The 16,498-nt window shown below is 43.4% G+C and overlaps 2 protein-coding genes across 6 annotated transcripts; one reads left to right on the forward strand and one right to left on the reverse strand.

Annotated features, from left to right (window-relative positions):
• Nucleotides 1–115: 115 nt before the first annotated feature.
• On the forward strand, nt 116–7,875 carry LOC142885007 (ras-related protein Rab-11B). Its single transcript, XM_076021079.1, has 5 exons — nt 116–776; nt 3,121–3,316; nt 5,891–6,084; nt 6,307–6,387; nt 7,196–7,875. Exons 1-5 carry the CDS (start codon nt 737–739, stop codon nt 7,339–7,341), a joined length of 657 nt encoding a protein of 218 aa, XP_075877194.1. The 5' UTR covers nt 116–736; the 3' UTR covers nt 7,342–7,875.
• A 1,258-nt stretch (nt 7,876–9,133) lies between these two features.
• LOC142885004 (E3 ubiquitin-protein ligase MARCHF2-like) lies at nt 9,134–13,738 on the reverse strand. Of its 5 annotated transcripts, none has more exons than XM_076021076.1 (5): nt 13,554–13,738; nt 12,235–12,535; nt 11,939–12,134; nt 11,314–11,523; nt 9,134–10,471 (listed from the first exon to the last, which is right to left on the reverse strand). In XM_076021076.1, the coding sequence occupies exons 2-5, from the start codon at nt 12,417–12,419 to the stop codon at nt 10,316–10,318; spliced, it is 747 nt and encodes a 248-aa protein (XP_075877191.1). In that variant the 5' UTR covers nt 12,420–12,535; nt 13,554–13,738; the 3' UTR covers nt 9,134–10,315. The 5 variants fall into 5 exon arrangements, with proteins under 5 accessions (XP_075877191.1, XP_075877190.1, XP_075877189.1 ...); XM_076021075.1 differs by having other exon boundaries at nt 12,235–12,517; nt 13,409–13,738; XM_076021074.1 differs by having other exon boundaries at nt 12,235–12,532; nt 13,409–13,738.
• Between the last annotated feature and the right edge of the window lie 2,760 nt (nt 13,739–16,498).

Genomic DNA, 16,498 nt, shown 5'->3' on the forward strand with positions numbered 1-16,498 from the left:
TATTGTGTACTCTTTTAAAATTTATATTTGAACAGTTACATTCTGAGAGAGGTTTGCTTTGGTACTTTGACTGCACACGCCTATTAATTTGATTTATTTACAGAAGCTTTGGCCAAATATATTAACATACGTATGTATGTTTCCCAAACTATGCGAATTACATTCTTGGAATCACTCAAGCCTTGATTCCTATTTGGCTGCTAAATATTACAGGAAATGTTTTTTATCTATACACTGTACCTCGATTTACTAAGAGCGTGTGTTCATCTGCTGATACCCTGCTTGAAAATACACAACAATATAACGTGTAAAATGCCATTAAACAATAGTTGTGTTGATTGTACAGTACAAACAGGTTCCAAAAAAACACAACTTGACTAATTCGCAGTTGGGTTGAACGTCAACTCATTTATTTGAAATACCTTTATTTTTGCCTGACAATTGGACGACTGCCTGCTCGATAGTAAATTGTTGCTCTCCGCCCGCATGCCGGTAAGGAGCGCCCCCCTCAGGAAGGCACGTACAGCGCAGGGACTCCTCCCCTCCCTCTGCAGAGTTGGGAGCTCCTCTCTCCCCTTCTGCGGCCAGCTCGCCTTGACATCCAGAACTGGCGCAGAGTCTCCGCACAACCCGCTCCCACAATTTGTTTTCCGGCTTTTAAACGACATTTGACGGCCACAGTCTTCATCTATCCAACCTCTTCCGGAGAGCAGCGTTCGGAGCGGCCTCGTCCAGAATGGGGAACCGAGACGATGAATACGATTTCTTGTTCAAAGGTAAGGGAGGAAAAACGATGACTGCATTTCCCCCTTTAACTAACGGGCGCAGCCGTTGCTGTAAAAATGCATTTCAATCTCGCGTTCCTATCACAAAATAATTCCTTCGTTGTCAGGGAAGCGGGTTGCTGCTGCTGTTGTTTTTTCCTCCCTGAGACACTGGCCGGATGATGATCGGTTATTACAACATGCTGTCATTGTACCGTTGCAAAGCCCGCGGCTATATTTATAGGTGTAGGATGCAACACCCTATCCGCGACCAGCCTTTCTATTAAACTTTCATCAACTCATACAGCAGCCTTCAGTCAGCCTCCTCCACCAGAGCCGTTGGATTTGATGCTGTGTTTTCCACTCACCGCGACAAACGATGGCAATAAAGGTGGTGGTGGGGGCCTCTTATTGGTAGATTGGGCTTCATCCTCATGATTCCTCCTGAGTCAGCCCTTCCTGAAAAATACCAATAACACCAGGCCCTGTTAGATGTATCAGCCATCCAACAGGGCCGATCAGTTTCGGTATTGAGCCAGCACAGGACTGGTGTTGATGTTTTTCTTTGGGGCTCTGTTGGATCCAGAATGCCCTCCTGTCATGGTGCTATCAGCTCCTGTGCACATTAACATCCTGGGCCTGCAGAAGCCAAAAGGGCCATTTAGATGTAACAAAGTATCCTCTATGGGATGAATGGGGCATCTGCCGGAGGCTCTCGCACTCTCATCCCCCTGTCTCACTGATTCCCTCTGTGTCTCTCTCCCTCTGGCCCGGGCCATCATGCGTACCCGGCCTGAAACAGGAAGGCGGCCTGAAACTGTCGATTCAGGTTTTGATGGAGCTCTGTTATCAGTTTCCTGCAGCCCCGAACCGGTGGGACGACGAGGACAAAAGTTCGGCTCTGTGTGCCTTTTGTCCTAAAAGGGGGAGAGAGGGGAGAGAGGAAATCACAAGGGAGGAGTGTGTTTGTGTGTCACAGTCCACCTCCAGCACTGTGATGTGACGCCCACCCTCCTCCCTGCAGCACCAGTGCAACCCAGTGGTTTTCGAACCCTGCCTTCATGGACAAACTCCTTAAACTAGCTATGTTCCAGCCTCACTCAGTGCCTAAAAGGATCACGCACATGTATTTTAACGTGAACTAGGTGTCCATGTCTTTCCCATGTTTGTAACGCTAAACTGCCAGGCTCACACTCTCCCTTGTCTTTTTTTTTTTTTTTTGACTGTCTGAATCATTTGAACAGGTATCAAAAGATTTAAGTAAGTGTTGAGGAAGCAGATGGAAGGTTAATCGTGTTTAAACCCCCTGATCTGTCGGCTTTTCAGGGAGATTTTGGTGCTTCATTAACTCAGCACCACCTCGCAACCAGCAGGATTAACTGTTTAAATGACTCAGTGCATAGTGAGTGCAAAGTAAAGCCCTGATGAAATTAAAATTGAAGCATATGGATTTTGCTTGTGATTAACCTTCCATCCTTTAATTGGATTCTGCAACACCTCCTTATCAAGAAAGTAGCTATTGTGGCACCATGAAGGCTTTAATTAGTGTTTTAATCATTTGATGGCTGAGTTGTGGCACACACTAGATAGTCATGCTTTGTGGTCTTGTGCAACAGATTATTGACAATTGTGGAATTAGTATTTCTGAAACTTAATTAGTTTCATAAAGGTATACATATACATATAGTAAATATGTGTAAATGTATACATACATACATATGTATAAAATAATTATTATATTTTTGCTCAGTTGAAAAGGTCTGGCATGATTAAATAATAAACAAACAAAAAAAATTGCAAAAGTGTTCCGATTTTCAAGCATCACGCTAAAACTTGGAGTTGCCACTAACCCTTCGTAACATCACAAAGGTCTGATTTCTAGAACTGCTTACAATGGCCTGGCATTGCTTGTCAAGCAAGCAAAAGCAGTAAGGATGGACTTTTCTCATTTCTGGGAACTTCACTGCTAGGTTAGAGAGAGATTTTGTTGGTACAAAAAAAACGGTAAAGTGAAGGTGTAAAGTGAATTTGGAAACTATTAACAAAAATGAGTTGCTCTTATCAGTCTGTTCAACAAAAAAATGTTTTTGTATTGATTTAAAGAATGTAGTCCATAAATGTTTTCCAGCCCTGACACCAGTACTAAGTGGGGCCGCATGCTTTGTAATTTACGAAACCTGCAACTCTCAGCAGGGCTGAGTTTTTATATCCCATGAATCTCACACTTGAACCTGCCGTGATTGTTTAGACTTGTCTCCTTATGCTGCGTCAACATCTCTCGAACTATTAATACATACTGGCGCTCACACAAGCGCGGCTGCCTCATTGATTTCCCTCTCCAACCCTCCCGCCGCAGTTGTGTTGATCGGGGACTCGGGCGTGGGGAAGAGCAACCTGCTGTCGCGGTTCACCAGGAACGAGTTCAACCTGGAGAGCAAGAGCACCATTGGGGTGGAGTTTGCCACGCGCAGCATCCAGGTGGATGGCAAGACGATAAAGGCTCAGATCTGGGACACGGCGGGCCAGGAGCGCTACAGAGCCATCACCTCAGCGTGAGTTAGCCTGCGTGGTGGCCTTCTAGTCCAAGGACATGCTGGACATGCAGCAGGCACTTCCATCAGGGAAGAAAGTTGACTTGGAAACTCAAATGGATCTCGAAAGTTTATAAGAATATTTCTGTCTCTGAATTGTCATGAATTTCACTGTCTTTGAGATAGTTACTCCAAAAGAACAGCTCAAGTGTGACAGATTATTCACAAATGTTATAGTTGTATAGCATAATAACTGTGTTGGCCACAAGCCATCACCATCAGAAAGTGGGTGTGAGATCTAAAAAGTCTAGTAATTTGTCTGTTTGTCTGACATTCTCTGTGTTTCTGCTGACACCTCATTCTTTCCAGAAAAAGGGGAAATATTCTGTTATTCTGATTCCCCCCCCCCCCCCCCCCCCCCACTCTCCACTTGCCATTTTGGTCAAGTGGTCTCAAAATACCACCTCATTTTGTAATAAATGTGTTGTTATGTAAATTGCTTTAAAGCACAATTATACCAGTGAGTAAATAATTTCATTTGGTACCCTTAACCTGCAACTTATAAGCACAATTGTGTTAAATGCTTTATAACATGACCAGGATAGCAATGGACCTATTATTCAGAAAATTAGCAATACAATCCATTATTGGGGGTAAATTTCCTGCACTGCTCACAGCAAAGATTCATCTCTTGAGTTTGACACAAACCTCAAGATACAGTGGGATGCACCCCTGATCATTTTCAATATTTTCCTTTATAAATCATTGGTTGTTTGGATCAGCAATTTCAGTTAAATATATCATATAGCAGACAAACACAGTGATATTTGAGAAGTGAAATGAAGTTTATAGGATTTACAGAAAGTGTGCAATAATTGTTTAACCAAAAGTGGACAGGTGCATAAATATGGGCACCCTTGTTGTTTTATTGATTTGGATACATTTAGCACTAATTATTGGAACACAAAATTTGTTTGGTAAGCGCACTGACCCTTGACCTACATACACAGGTGAGGTCAGTCATGAAAAAGGGTATTTAAAGTTGCCAATTGCAAGTTGGCCTCCTCTTTGAATCTTCACTGAGGAGTGGCGACATGGGAGCCTCAGAACAACTGTCAAATGACCTGAGAACAAAGATTGTTCAACATCATGGTTTAGGGGAAGGATAGAAAACGCTAGCTCAGATATTTCAGCTGTCAGTTTCCACTGTGAGGAACATAGTGAGGAAATGGAAGACCACAGGCACACTTCTAGTTCAGGGCCGGAGTGGCAGGCCAAGAAAAATCTCAGATAAGCAGAGGCGAATGATGGTGAGAACAGTCAAACTCAACCCACAGACCAGTTCAAAAGACCTACAACATAATCTTGCTGCAGATGGTGTCACTGTGCATCGTTCAACTATTCAGCACACTTTGCACAAGGGGATGCCGTATGGGAGAGGAATGCGAAAGGAGCCTTTTCTGCACACATGCCACAAACAGAGTCGCTTGAGGTTTGCTCAAGCACATTTGGACAAGCCAGCTTCATTCTGGAATAAGGTGCTGTGGACTGATGAAACTAAAACGGAGTTATTTGACATAACAAGGGGCGATATGCATGGCGGATGAAGAACACAGCATTCCAAGGCAAACACTTGCTACCCACTGTAACATTTGGTGGTGGTTCCATCATGCTGTGGGGCTGTGTGGCCAGTGCAGGTACTGGCAATCATGTTCAAGTTGAAGGTCGCATGGATTCCAGTCAGTATCAGCAGATTCTTGTGAACAATGTTCAAGAATCAGTGACAAAGTTGAAGTTGTGCTATAGGAAGCATTTAGAGGCTGTTATTTCTGCAAGAGGAGGATCTACTAAATATTGATGTAATTTTTCTGTTGGGGTGCCCAAATGTATGCACCTGCCCACTTTTGTTTAAGTAATTATTGCACACTTTGTGGAAATCCTATAAACTTCATTTCACTTCTGAAATATCACTGTGTTCGTCTGCTATATGATATGTTTAACTGAAATTGCTGATCCAAACAACCAATGATTTATAAAGGAAAATCTTGAAAATGATCAGGGTTGCACAAACTTTTTCATCTCACTGTAGTTTCTCTAAATAAGCATCTAGTCGGACGTTTAGTTGGAAATTGAAACCTCTTATCGAGGGCGTAAGTCAACTTAAGTCATAAAATAAGTGTGATTGATGTCATAATGAGAAATAAATGGGAATGTTGACAAGTGAGAATAGCCAAATGATAGTCAAGACAGTGGAGGAAGCAATTTAAGATAAAAAGATAGTTGCACAGTTCTTAGCGACCCATTTATAAACATTAATGTCTGAGCCAGTGTTCCGGGAGCACACTAAAAATAAATACTGGCATTTATCTGTTTAAAAGGCTAAAAAAAAACACTGGAAATATCCCATCAGCACGAATGAATAGATCAGCTAAATTACCACATGATGATGTTTAACGAGACAACTGCTGTGCGGAGGCAGCTGGTAAATATGCAGTGATGTATCAGCAACATGAAGATTTTATCTGTTGGCAGGATGTTTTTGAGAGCAAGTCCTGAAGAGTCACGTTCCTGCAATGCTGCTTTGTCCTCTTGCAGATACTACAGAGGAGCAGTGGGAGCGCTCCTAGTGTACGACATAGCCAAACACCTGACATACGAGAATGTGGAGCGCTGGCTGAAGGAGCTGAGGGACCATGCCGACAACAACATTGTCATCATGCTGGTCGGCAACAAGAGTGACCTGCGCCACCTCAGGGCTGTGCCCACAGACGAGGCCCGGGCCTTTGCAGGTACACGCATTCATCTGGGAAAGGAAAAGTCGCTGCAGAATTCCAGTCAACGCTGTTGATAATATATGTTTACAAAGATACAAAGCTTTAACGTTTCGAAGCAGGTCACTTGATGTAGTCAAGTACTTGAAACATGTCCTGACTCTGCCCACAAAGGTTCCACGATTAGACCCAAAATAAATAACACTTTGATGTCCCCTGTTTTCTTTTCTGACTCCACAGAGAAGAACAATCTGTCGTTCATAGAAACTTCGGCCTTGGATTCAACAAATGTCGAAGAAGCCTTCAAGAACATCCTCACAGGTACGGAGTCGTCAGAGTTGCTGCACTCGACTGATGTTCGAGTTCTTTTCATTTCAGTCATTCCCCAACCTTGGTTTTTATAACACACTGCCAGGTCAGTCCAAAAGAAAACATCACTTCAAGAACATCTCAGCATCCTCTTGAGTGTATAACTACAGAGTTACTCGTTCCTGTTTCACCAGGCACCTGCGGCACCATCTAGTCTGTAGATAAATACTGCTTCTGCAACTTCCAAGAAAGTTTGTATGCTTCATCAACACTAGTGGACTAATTTGGATTTACCTGATTGTGAAACGGGGTGGCACGGTGGTTAGCGCTGTTGCCTCATAGCAAGAAGGTTGTGGGTTAGATTCCAGGCCTGTGCCCTTTCTGTGTGGAATTTGCATGTTCTCCCTGTGTCTGCTTGGGTTCTCTGGCTTCCTCCCAGCATGTGAAGTGAATTGAAAAGTCTAACTTGACTGTAGGTGTGGGAGCAAATAGTTGTTGGTTGCTTCTTTGTGTTGCGTTGTTACTCCAAAACATCCCACTGACTAAAGGTGTCCATGTAATTTTGAAAACCTGTGAACGTATAAGACGACAGTGACCATCTTAACTGAACACCTTTACAACCACTGACAGCTTGTCAACCTGCAGGTGATGGGCGGAGCTTAAAAATAACATTATTCTACTTATGAGCAAACAAAATTAAGTCAGCTAATGTCACCTTTTGGTTTCAATTGTGTACAGTAATTTGAAAACATGTTTTTTAACAATCTGTAAATTACAATAAAGGACTGTTCTGTCTCTTTTTTTTTTTGGCCACATCCAGAAATCTATCGCATCGTCTCGCAGAAACAGATTGCAGAGCGGTCCGCCCACGATGAGTCTCCGGGAAACAACGTGGTGGACATCAGCGTCCCGCCCACCACGGATGGCCAAAGGGGGAGCAAACTGCAGTGCTGTCAGAACCTGTAACCCATGGCAACAAGCCCCACCCCCTCCCTTCCTACTCACCTGGGTCAATTAGTAATTGGAATCCAGTGTTGGTCCGCTTCTGTTCGCCAGGGCTGTGACATCGTCCCGAATCTGCACTTGTTTTGTGGGCAAATCGTCTCTGTCCTGCTTCAAAATGAACCAGTCTCAGAGAGACGCCTTAGAATTGATTTTGAATTATAATCTGACCCAGGTACAATCTGTGACATCTCTGTGCAAAAACAGGACTGGTGATACCCAGCGCATAGCTAGCAGTTATCCATGAATGAGTAGTGGAATAGCTTCTCCTGACACCTGGCCGCATGTGGGAGGCCGCGGGTCCGAATCCTGCCTCTGGCCGTACCAGCAGTCCTGTTTTTGGGCTTCTCTCCTCAATCAGTCATCACCTCCCAGGCGGCTGCGCTCCGCTGATTGCTTTTTTTCATTTTGTGTAAAATATATTATTTTTATGCTTTGTTTTGATAGCTTGTGCGCTCACATACATTATATTAATGCCATGAAATAAATTTTACATTACAAAGCTGTGCACGTTTTCCTGAAGCGATAAAACTTTTTTTGTTTTGTTTTGTTTTGTTTTAAAAAAAAAACAGCACAAATTCAAATTCCAAGGTCAAGTCAGTTGACCTTCAAAGACAGCAGTTGAGTACAATTACAAAATAAGAGAATATCTCCATTTAAACCTAAGTCTTACTGCACAAAAGGCCCTGTGTGTCCTGATTGGTAAGTGTAGCGCTTGACTGTCCAATGGGTATATTGGCATAAAATGCATCAGAAAATAACATGAACAGTATTAGTTGGCTGAAGTCACTAACAATAACTTTTGCGTTTTTATTCACTAATCACATGAATTTATATTTACATAAAGAGCATGTCCACTGGTAAGGAGGCCAAACACAAGGCACCACCAGGTCTCATCTACAACATCCCTGAACGTGGATCTGCTCAGGTCTGATTTCATCAATTCATCACAGCTGTTTTAACAAAAATCGAGCGAAGCGTTAGTTCTGACAGGGTATGACGTCGCCTTATTAGTATTCCAGCTGTGTGACCCCATTAGCTGTAGGCTTACATCACTTCCCTCAGCTCCTATTGGTCAGCCTCTTTTAGATGCGCCCTTTTTAAGGCCACCCCAACTGATCCTCTTCCTCTGCTTCTTCACCGGCGATCAAACAACCCACCTCCTCCCCTGCTCCTCCATCACGATTGAAACTAACATTTCTATCTGTAGCTCTGGTTCTGCAGGGTTGGTTCGTAGTTGCTGCCGCTGGGCTCCCTGCATCGCCTTTCACGATGGCTCGTGAAGGGCAGGAAGAGCTTCCTGCCCAGGCCTCTCATGCAAGCGTGTGGGAGAGGGAGTCCCCAAACCGAACCTGAGCTGCCCTCCCTGCCTTATGCTTTTCACGATGGCTCGTGAAGGGTGGGAAGCAAACGCGTGGAAAGGGTGGGGGGACCCCAAGCAGAACCATTCCGCCAAACCTAATGTGTTGATAAAACCTAACGTGTTGATTGTGTAATAAAATTGTTTATTTTTGACAAAGTGACCCTGTCTGAAATGTGAGATAAAGGTGGACGTTGGAAAACGTGGATTCATGTCCAAGTTACAAATCTCAGATGGCCTTTGCAGATGGCAGTAAAATGTTTACTGAGTGGCAATGTCGTCACCAACAATGTGTTTGCAGCCTAAAATGTGACTGTAATTTACTCCTGAGGGCTGATGCCAAAGAGGCGACATGATAAATAAACAGGTTAAACACAAATCACACACACTCCACACTGCTGTAATCCAAGAGTCCCTCGTGTTTTTATTGCACAGTAATTCAACTTTCCAGGGGACGCAGCAGGAAGACTACAATAACACAAAAAAAGCCATTTTCAAACGCTGCTTTTACTGATTGACATCTCAGAACACGTGTTTGCACCGTCAGTAGTCTGCGTCGATTTGCCTCTGTGACTCTACGTAGGACAGAATGTCTGTAATCTCATGGTTCAGAAGACTGGGGTGATCTCTGCCTTTCCTGCGCTGTAGTGCACGACTACTGCTCGTCGCTGTGCAGCTCAATCTACGGGTGGCGCATTTACACATGGGAACAGGAGCCATTAGCTAGTACACCTTCAGTGACGTCGTTCCATCAGAATGTAAACAAATCTCCACACCTTTTAAATACTGTCTTCACACACTGCTGCGCTGCCGTTTGACGGCTACATTTTTTCCTCATATACTACAATCTTCACCGACCCAGTGACAAGTGGGACAAATAAGTGATGCCTTCGCTGCCGAAAAAAAGAAAATTAATAAAAAAAAAAAAAGGAGTTTTTCTTTTTCTTTTTTATAACCGTTTAGACAGCTGTGACGACTCTTTATCAGATCCAGAATATAGACAGAGCCCACTGTCTTCCTGGACCCTTCTGGCAGGAGTATCTGTTGGCTGCCCGTTGTTCAAAAACAGTAAAATACATGGTGAAGGGGGGGACTATAGGTAGTGAATATGTTTCATATTATACTGTAGTAGCATGCTGAGTCAGTTATATCCTGCTACATTAGCTTGTGTCTTAGTATTTCGTATGCAATGGTCTCGGACACGCAGTCGGGCTGGTTTGCTCATTGTCCATATGGTTTAAATCCCAGCACTGGATGTCCGGAGACAAATCTGTGTTTCAACATCAATCAGTGACTCCGGAATGAGTTCTTGCCAAAACCACTTTTTTTGTGGTCACACAACACCATTTTTTTTTTTTTTTTTTAAATCTTTCTTTCATTTTTTTTTCTTTTAAATCAAGTGCCTTAATAAAAGGAAAGAGGAGAAGAGAGCAGCTCTCTCCTCTCCGAGTGGTCCACATGAAGTGCAAAAGTTCATAATATGACAGATTCAGTTCTTCTTTGTTTTTTTGTTTGTTTTTTTTAGAGAGTGTTTCTGAAGAGCTGTTTCTTAACGCTCCCCTTGGCACCACTCTGTACTCATACGATGGTCTCATCAGTCATTTTCTTGGTCAACTTTGTGGGCACAGAGCGCTGGGTGGTGTGCGCCCCCTTCATGTCAGGCATGAGCAGGCGCACTTTCTGATTGGTCCTCCTCCACTCTGAGTACAGCTGACAGTGGTACCGAAAAGACACCTGAGGGAAGGGGCAGTGTGAGGGACGGGGAAAGGAAAGCAATGTGTCAATACAACTAACAGGAAGGGCGTACAGTACAGATGAACGTTGTGCTGACTAGAGCTGCTGCTGCTGCTGCTGACAAGCTGTGAGCAGAAAGGCTCATCGCTGGCACTATTTCCTCTTTTATAATGTGGCTGGTGATAAAATGATAACAGAGTGCATCCTATTAAAGAAGACCCATTAATGACAATTAACAAACTCTTGAATTGCTGCCATGACACTCCCCAGTTATGCCTCAAACCTTGCTAAAGTGCCATTTGGGTTTCATTTAATACTACAATACTGTAAATAGTTTAAAAAGATTGATGACCCAAAATCATTGTCTGCGTATTTTCTCTGTCTGTGGAAAATTTTAATTTCAGATTCTTTAAAGTTACTTTATAAGGTACGTAAAAGCTGCCAAAGCATCATTTAAATATTCACCCAACACAGATGTGCCTAAAAAAATTTAACGCTACAGGCAACTTTTACACCAGGAGTCATCAACCTTTTCAGCACTAAGAGCTACTTCATGGGTCATATGAAGGGCTACTAGTTTGCTACACTCCTGAGGTAACAAACTCTCAGAGTTATATATTATTATTATGATTGACATTCATCTATGTGAAGACACTTATCAAGCTAATGAGTTCTCAATAATTATCAACCAAACAACAAAGTTGGATGAAATTGAATTTTAGATGCAGCTCAACGAATTGTGCAATTTTTCCAACAGGACTGCGTGCACTCATGTGGTCCTTGGGGGCACCACGTTGGTGACCACTGTTTTAAACAGACAACAGGATATTTGTGCTGCTTACCAGGGTCCAGAGGATGTAGATGGTGAAGAGGGCGATGGTGAGGGCAATGAGGCCGACCGCCTCCAGTCTGCTCTTCAGCTGCAGGTGGTCTTGCGCCCCCCTCAGACACAGCCAGCCAGAGATGGCCGCCAGGGGCGTGATGAGGAGGAAGCAGGCCATGTCGCACAGCAGGGTGCGCTTCTCACTGCGAGGGCCCGGGTCCTTCAGCCACTGGGCCAGAACACGATAGTTAATCAATGAGGTGAAAGGCAGCGTCTCTCAGTGTCATGTAGGTCGACTTCATTAACATCAGGCAACAACACAGACTTTGCTGCCATCAGCCATGCAACAGATGCCAAATCCATGTAGAAAACCTTTTTTTTTAATCCTGTGGTAAAACCTTATTTCTGTTTTTGTAACATGATCTCTTCTGGTGCAGGTGTGCAAAGCAAATAGCATGACACCCTATAAGCTGAGACAATTGTCTGTAGTGACATGGCTAGTGAGCCTAGACCTGCCTTTATTTGATAACAAAGAAACTCAGAGAAAATGTTGCTTGTGAACAGTCAAAGGAAAAACATCCTTTGATACTTGACACTTCATTTAAACCTTGTTTGCTGTTTTCCTTCATTTCGGTGATTCCTACCTGTGTCAGTGGTTGTGGCCGTCGCTCGATGGTGAATTCTGTGTGACACAGCTCACAGTAGCTGGTGTTTGAAGAGGACAGCCACTTCTCCAGGCAGCTTTTGTGCACTTTACCCAGCGTGCCGGTGCAGTCGCAAGGCGAGAGGAGCGTCTCGCCTCCGCCTCCTTCGTGACAAATCCGACACATGCCCACGTCGCTGTGGCGCAATGGAGGATGACAAGGAAATGTTGCTAAAGCACAACACTGTTATATTACGCAACGTTCATTAGGGCCCCGTGCGACATCCTCCTTCTTACCTCTGCAAGCTGACTGCTTTGACAACGGTGGAGAGTGGGCGGCCATCCTTAGCGGTAACCTTGGCGATGTACTGGGCCTGCGTGGTAGAGTCAGACTCCTCCGATTCTTTGGAGGCATCCGATTCGGCACTACCGGAGTAATCACACAGGGAGCCAGGTAGGTGGCAGCACCCTGACGAGGACATGGCTCAACTGAGGGTGACTGCGGAGGTGGAGGCAACTCGAGAGGGAGATCTGGTCCAAAAGCTGATGTCCTGCTCCTCTCCTCTACTCGTATGTCCTCCTACAGAACAAAGGTCTTCTGGTTGAAGACCAGCACATAAACAGGAAATACAGCAGGAATGACTTTAAGTGACAGCATGGAAAACAAACTAGCAATTCTGATGTAAGACTCTTTATTTTGTCTCACTGATGTCATGCTGACACATGATGACGTCCTTAAAGGAGGAAAGGCTTTAAGTATTGATAGGTTTACAAAACTAGACAGAAACACTGAGAAGTTTCAACAGAAATATCTCCAAGAAATAGCAAATCTGTCAGATGCATCAGCCAACACAATAACATAGAAGTCACACATCTGAGCCCATGCACGTACCTGCATGTCTGCACGTTGAGAACACACACGTCGGTGACTGGCACGGAATAATTAATGTTTAAAAATTAAATATACATGCACCGAGTAGGAAAATGGCAGGATTTTTTTTAAGATAAAGTGTAAATGGTGGGCTCGAGACTCGGGAAGAGTGGGCTCAGGTGGTCGTTTAAGGACGCCGAATGTCACTCTGCCAGTCACTGCACATCGTCTACCGTGGTGCAGTATTTATATTTTGACTTGTTTGGTGAAACAGTGTGCAATGCTCTCACCGTTGCAAGACACGTTTAATGTAACCTCAAATGTTTTGCCGGCTCTCATTTGAAGACAATATAAGAAAACCAAATGAGAAATGTATACTATTCAGGTGCATCAGCTATACTTTAACTAAGCATTTGTATTAAGCATCGCATCAATAATGTAGCCACTGTGTACGTGTGTGATTGATGCCCATCAGCTGCCAAAGGCTCGACAATAGCAGGAATACGTGTCAGCTGAGGAGTTATCATTCAGCGACTTGACATCTGCGGACGCAAAAGCGAGTTAAGAATGCGGAAAACACGTTAACGTAAGATAACTCACCAGATGGCCTCCTTTTTTGTATCGTTTGGCCTTGGCCTTGGCCTTGCCCCTGCGCTAACCAAAAACACTCACTCACACACACATATACAAGCACAGGCTAGCGATGCTAATTGTACAGTCCGTAGCTACAAACTATGACACTGACATCCAACCGAACGCTGGCGATCCCGTGGAGGATTAGGGGCGAGCACATGCTCCGCAGCCTCGCCATGACCCGTGGTGCGCGATCCTCCGACGATATGCCTCGAAAAGCGGGGGGGAAGAGCTCGACAGTTCCTGTCGGGATTACCAGACGCTGCTAGCGCGGCTAACGAGGCTAGCGACGGGCGAGCCTACCTCAGCATCCCTCAGCTGTGCGCGGGTCACGTGACGCGGTGGTGCATTCACAGCCCGCAGTGGTGTTGACATTGCGATCACTTCGGAGGGGGATAAACCGGTAAACTGGCGACTGTTTAGGCCGAGAGTATTGTATTTTTTCATTTTGCGAACGAAATGCCCGTCCATTCGAACAGCGCAAGGAAACAGAGCAGCATCCCCTTAATTCCCGTGAACGTTTTCACATTTTTGCGTGTTGTTGAAAATGACATTCACATTAATACGATAGAATTTTTTTTGATTTTTTTTTTTTATCGCAGCTGCTCAGGTCAGTCACGTTTCACCAATCAGCTACCCTCTTGTAGCATGACCACTGGCCACCAGGGGGCGACGTGTAGTTCTTCTCTGGGCACCTGGGATATGTTTTCTGCTGCGCCAAAGGCGAAACCGGTCACCCTTTTTTCTGGCCCAGTGAGTGTGGTAGGTCCCTGTTAATGGTAACAGAGTTGCCACTGAATCACGTTCGACCTGCTTGTCTAACTGCTATTTCCATTTGTGTGGCCAAAGTCAAAACAGAAATCACGAGTTACAACCACGGTGGGACATCATGGGACATGTTACTTTAGCACTGACAGGCACGCTCATGTGAACACAATTTCTGCACGAAAATTGCACACACTTGTTGGAGGTTTGGTCTCTAATCTGCCATGTGGAAATACAGTTTCATCTACATCCACTTGTATAAGTGTGGTTGTGTTTTGAAATGGTTACGGGTCGTGGCAGGTTTTAGTTCAATATACTGTATTTGTACAGACAGGGCTTCAAAATAAACATTTTTACTTATTTTGATGCCTGTGAATGAATAACCTGATTGAGCTTTCCACTCTGCTCTACACCAACCAAAGGGCATTGCTCCTTAGCGTACTGCACTGTTTGTATACTATCTTTAGCTGCCTACTCAGAGAAACAAACATCAACAAAAATCTGCAGGACACACTACCTCTTGTTTGTTGTTGTTTTTCCAGTCATGGAAAAAGCTTTATTAATGCATTTTCTTATATATATGAATACTAATAATGAGCACTGCATTTGAGCCGATTGATAAAAATGAAATCACCTTGATTTATAACCTTTATTACTGGATATTGCATATGTCAGTCTGATGCTCCTACATAATGTATTTGCAGTGCCACAGGAGGGAAAGTCGAAATAAAAGTGTGTGCAGAAACTGGAAGAGACAGCGATACAGATGATTAAAGACAGACAGACCGTAAAACTTATTCAAAGCGTTTGGCTTTCAATAACTTTAATTGGACTGCTACCGTTCCATCTCGTGGTCTCCTTGACGATTAGCTGTAGTCCTCATGAGCTCTAGTGGAAGGAAATAATTGGGTTTTCCTCTATTGCAGATGCTCATCTGCCCTCACGATGAGGACGCTGGCCTTAACTTTGCCGTCTTTCCCATCCTACAAATCATCATGGTATTGTCATGAATAGCAACTCATCTGGAATGCCATTTCAGTCTAAGAAAGGGTTGAGATGTTTTGTTCTCACCGTTTGCAGATTTCAAGGACAAGTTATTACTCCAATATTCAGTACTTTGGAAAAACAACTTGCATTTTGCTTTATTTCTTGTACATTCAAAGGGAAACTTGCAATAGAGTTTCATGAATGCACTTTCCTTCTGAGTATCATCCTGTTTTAACAGTATTTGTCTTTCATGTTCAACTGTTACACATTCTAGTGGAGTAGTTCTTCAGAACATGTAAGGAAATATATTTAGGTCTCTTTTTACTGCCTTCCCAGACAAAAGCAGTGGTTTTGATTTGAGGCAACTTTCCTTTTTTTAATGTGATAAATTAATTCACATGCAAATTCTAAAAATTTAAAGACATGGAAAGTCCTCCCTTCATATTCCAGGAGGAAGTTACTCAGTGTAAATAAACCCTTAAGAAAGTTGTGCTGATTGGACATTTGTAATTCCCAGTTGTAGGTGCGATGTTTTTTTGTTTTGTTTTGTTTTTACTCACGTTCTCAATTAAAAACAATACGTATGTATTCTGCATTATGCAATAACACCGAGACACGCCCTTTCATCTAACAGTGAATGCCTCTCTCCCATCCTTACGTCCAAAGTCATGGGACTTGTATAACCTCCCTAATGCAGGACTTGACACTGCTAGTTTTCTCTCTGACACCATACACATGATTCCAACTTGACATAGTGGCTCCCAATTAGAGAACATAATTCATTCAGAAGCAATATTGAATCACTGGCTGGTTTCTGTGTGGTGTCATCTGATTCTGTAGATGACTGATAAAAAAAATAGCCTTGGTAAAGAGTTAGTTAAAAACAGGGAACTAAGAAAGCTGTTTGTATTTTCTGCCACGATTAAGTGATCCCCCTTGGAGATGAATAAAGTATTCTGATTCGGATTTTGATGATAAATGAAAGCAAAACATATCTTGACTTTCCCCCAAATCACCAAAAGCTGCTGTCAACTTGCAGCTGCTGTAGGGAGATGGTAATTAAAAAAAAGTAATGAGTTATTTGAAATTTAGGAAAACAAAAATAAAAAAAAGAAAGACTTGTATTTTGTTTGATGGATATTTTACTGAATCCTCTGTTTTTTGTGTGTGAATTGTGGGGATTGACAGGGACTTAAACTTGCAAGGAGACACTGGCATCTAGATTTATAATGATTTGTTGTTTGCAACGCATTCAATTGAATGACACAGATAACATGAGATTTCAATATTGTAATCCACATTAGT

Source organism: Nelusetta ayraudi, unplaced genomic scaffold, assembly GCF_046127955.1.
Source record: "Nelusetta ayraudi isolate G7.1 ecotype Tasmania unplaced genomic scaffold, CSIRO-AGI_Nayr_v1 ptg000011l, whole genome shotgun sequence".
NCBI lineage: Eukaryota > Metazoa > Chordata > Actinopteri > Tetraodontiformes > Monacanthidae > Nelusetta > Nelusetta ayraudi.

Coding starts and splice junctions, on each gene's coding strand:
- LOC142885007 (XM_076021079.1), top strand. CDS start 737: ATGGGGAACCGAGACGATGAATACGATTTCTTGTTCAAAG. Junction 3,317..5,890: donor TACAGAGCCATCACCTCAGC/GTGAGTTAGCCT, acceptor GTCCTCTTGCAG/ATACTACAGAGGAGCAGTGG. Junction 6,085..6,306: donor CGAGGCCCGGGCCTTTGCAG/GTACACGCATTC, acceptor CTGACTCCACAG/AGAAGAACAATCTGTCGTTC.
- LOC142885004 (XM_076021076.1), bottom strand. CDS start 12,419: ATGTCCTCGTCAGGGTGCTGCCACCTACCTGGCTCCCTGTGTGATTAC. Junction 12,135..12,234: donor AAAGCAGTCAGCTTGCAGAG/GTAAGAAGGAGG, acceptor ATTGCGCCACAG/CGACGTGGGCATGTGTCGGA. Junction 10,472..11,313: donor TCTACATCCTCTGGACCCTG/GTAAGCAGCACA, acceptor CCCTTCCCTCAG/GTGTCTTTTCGGTACCACTG.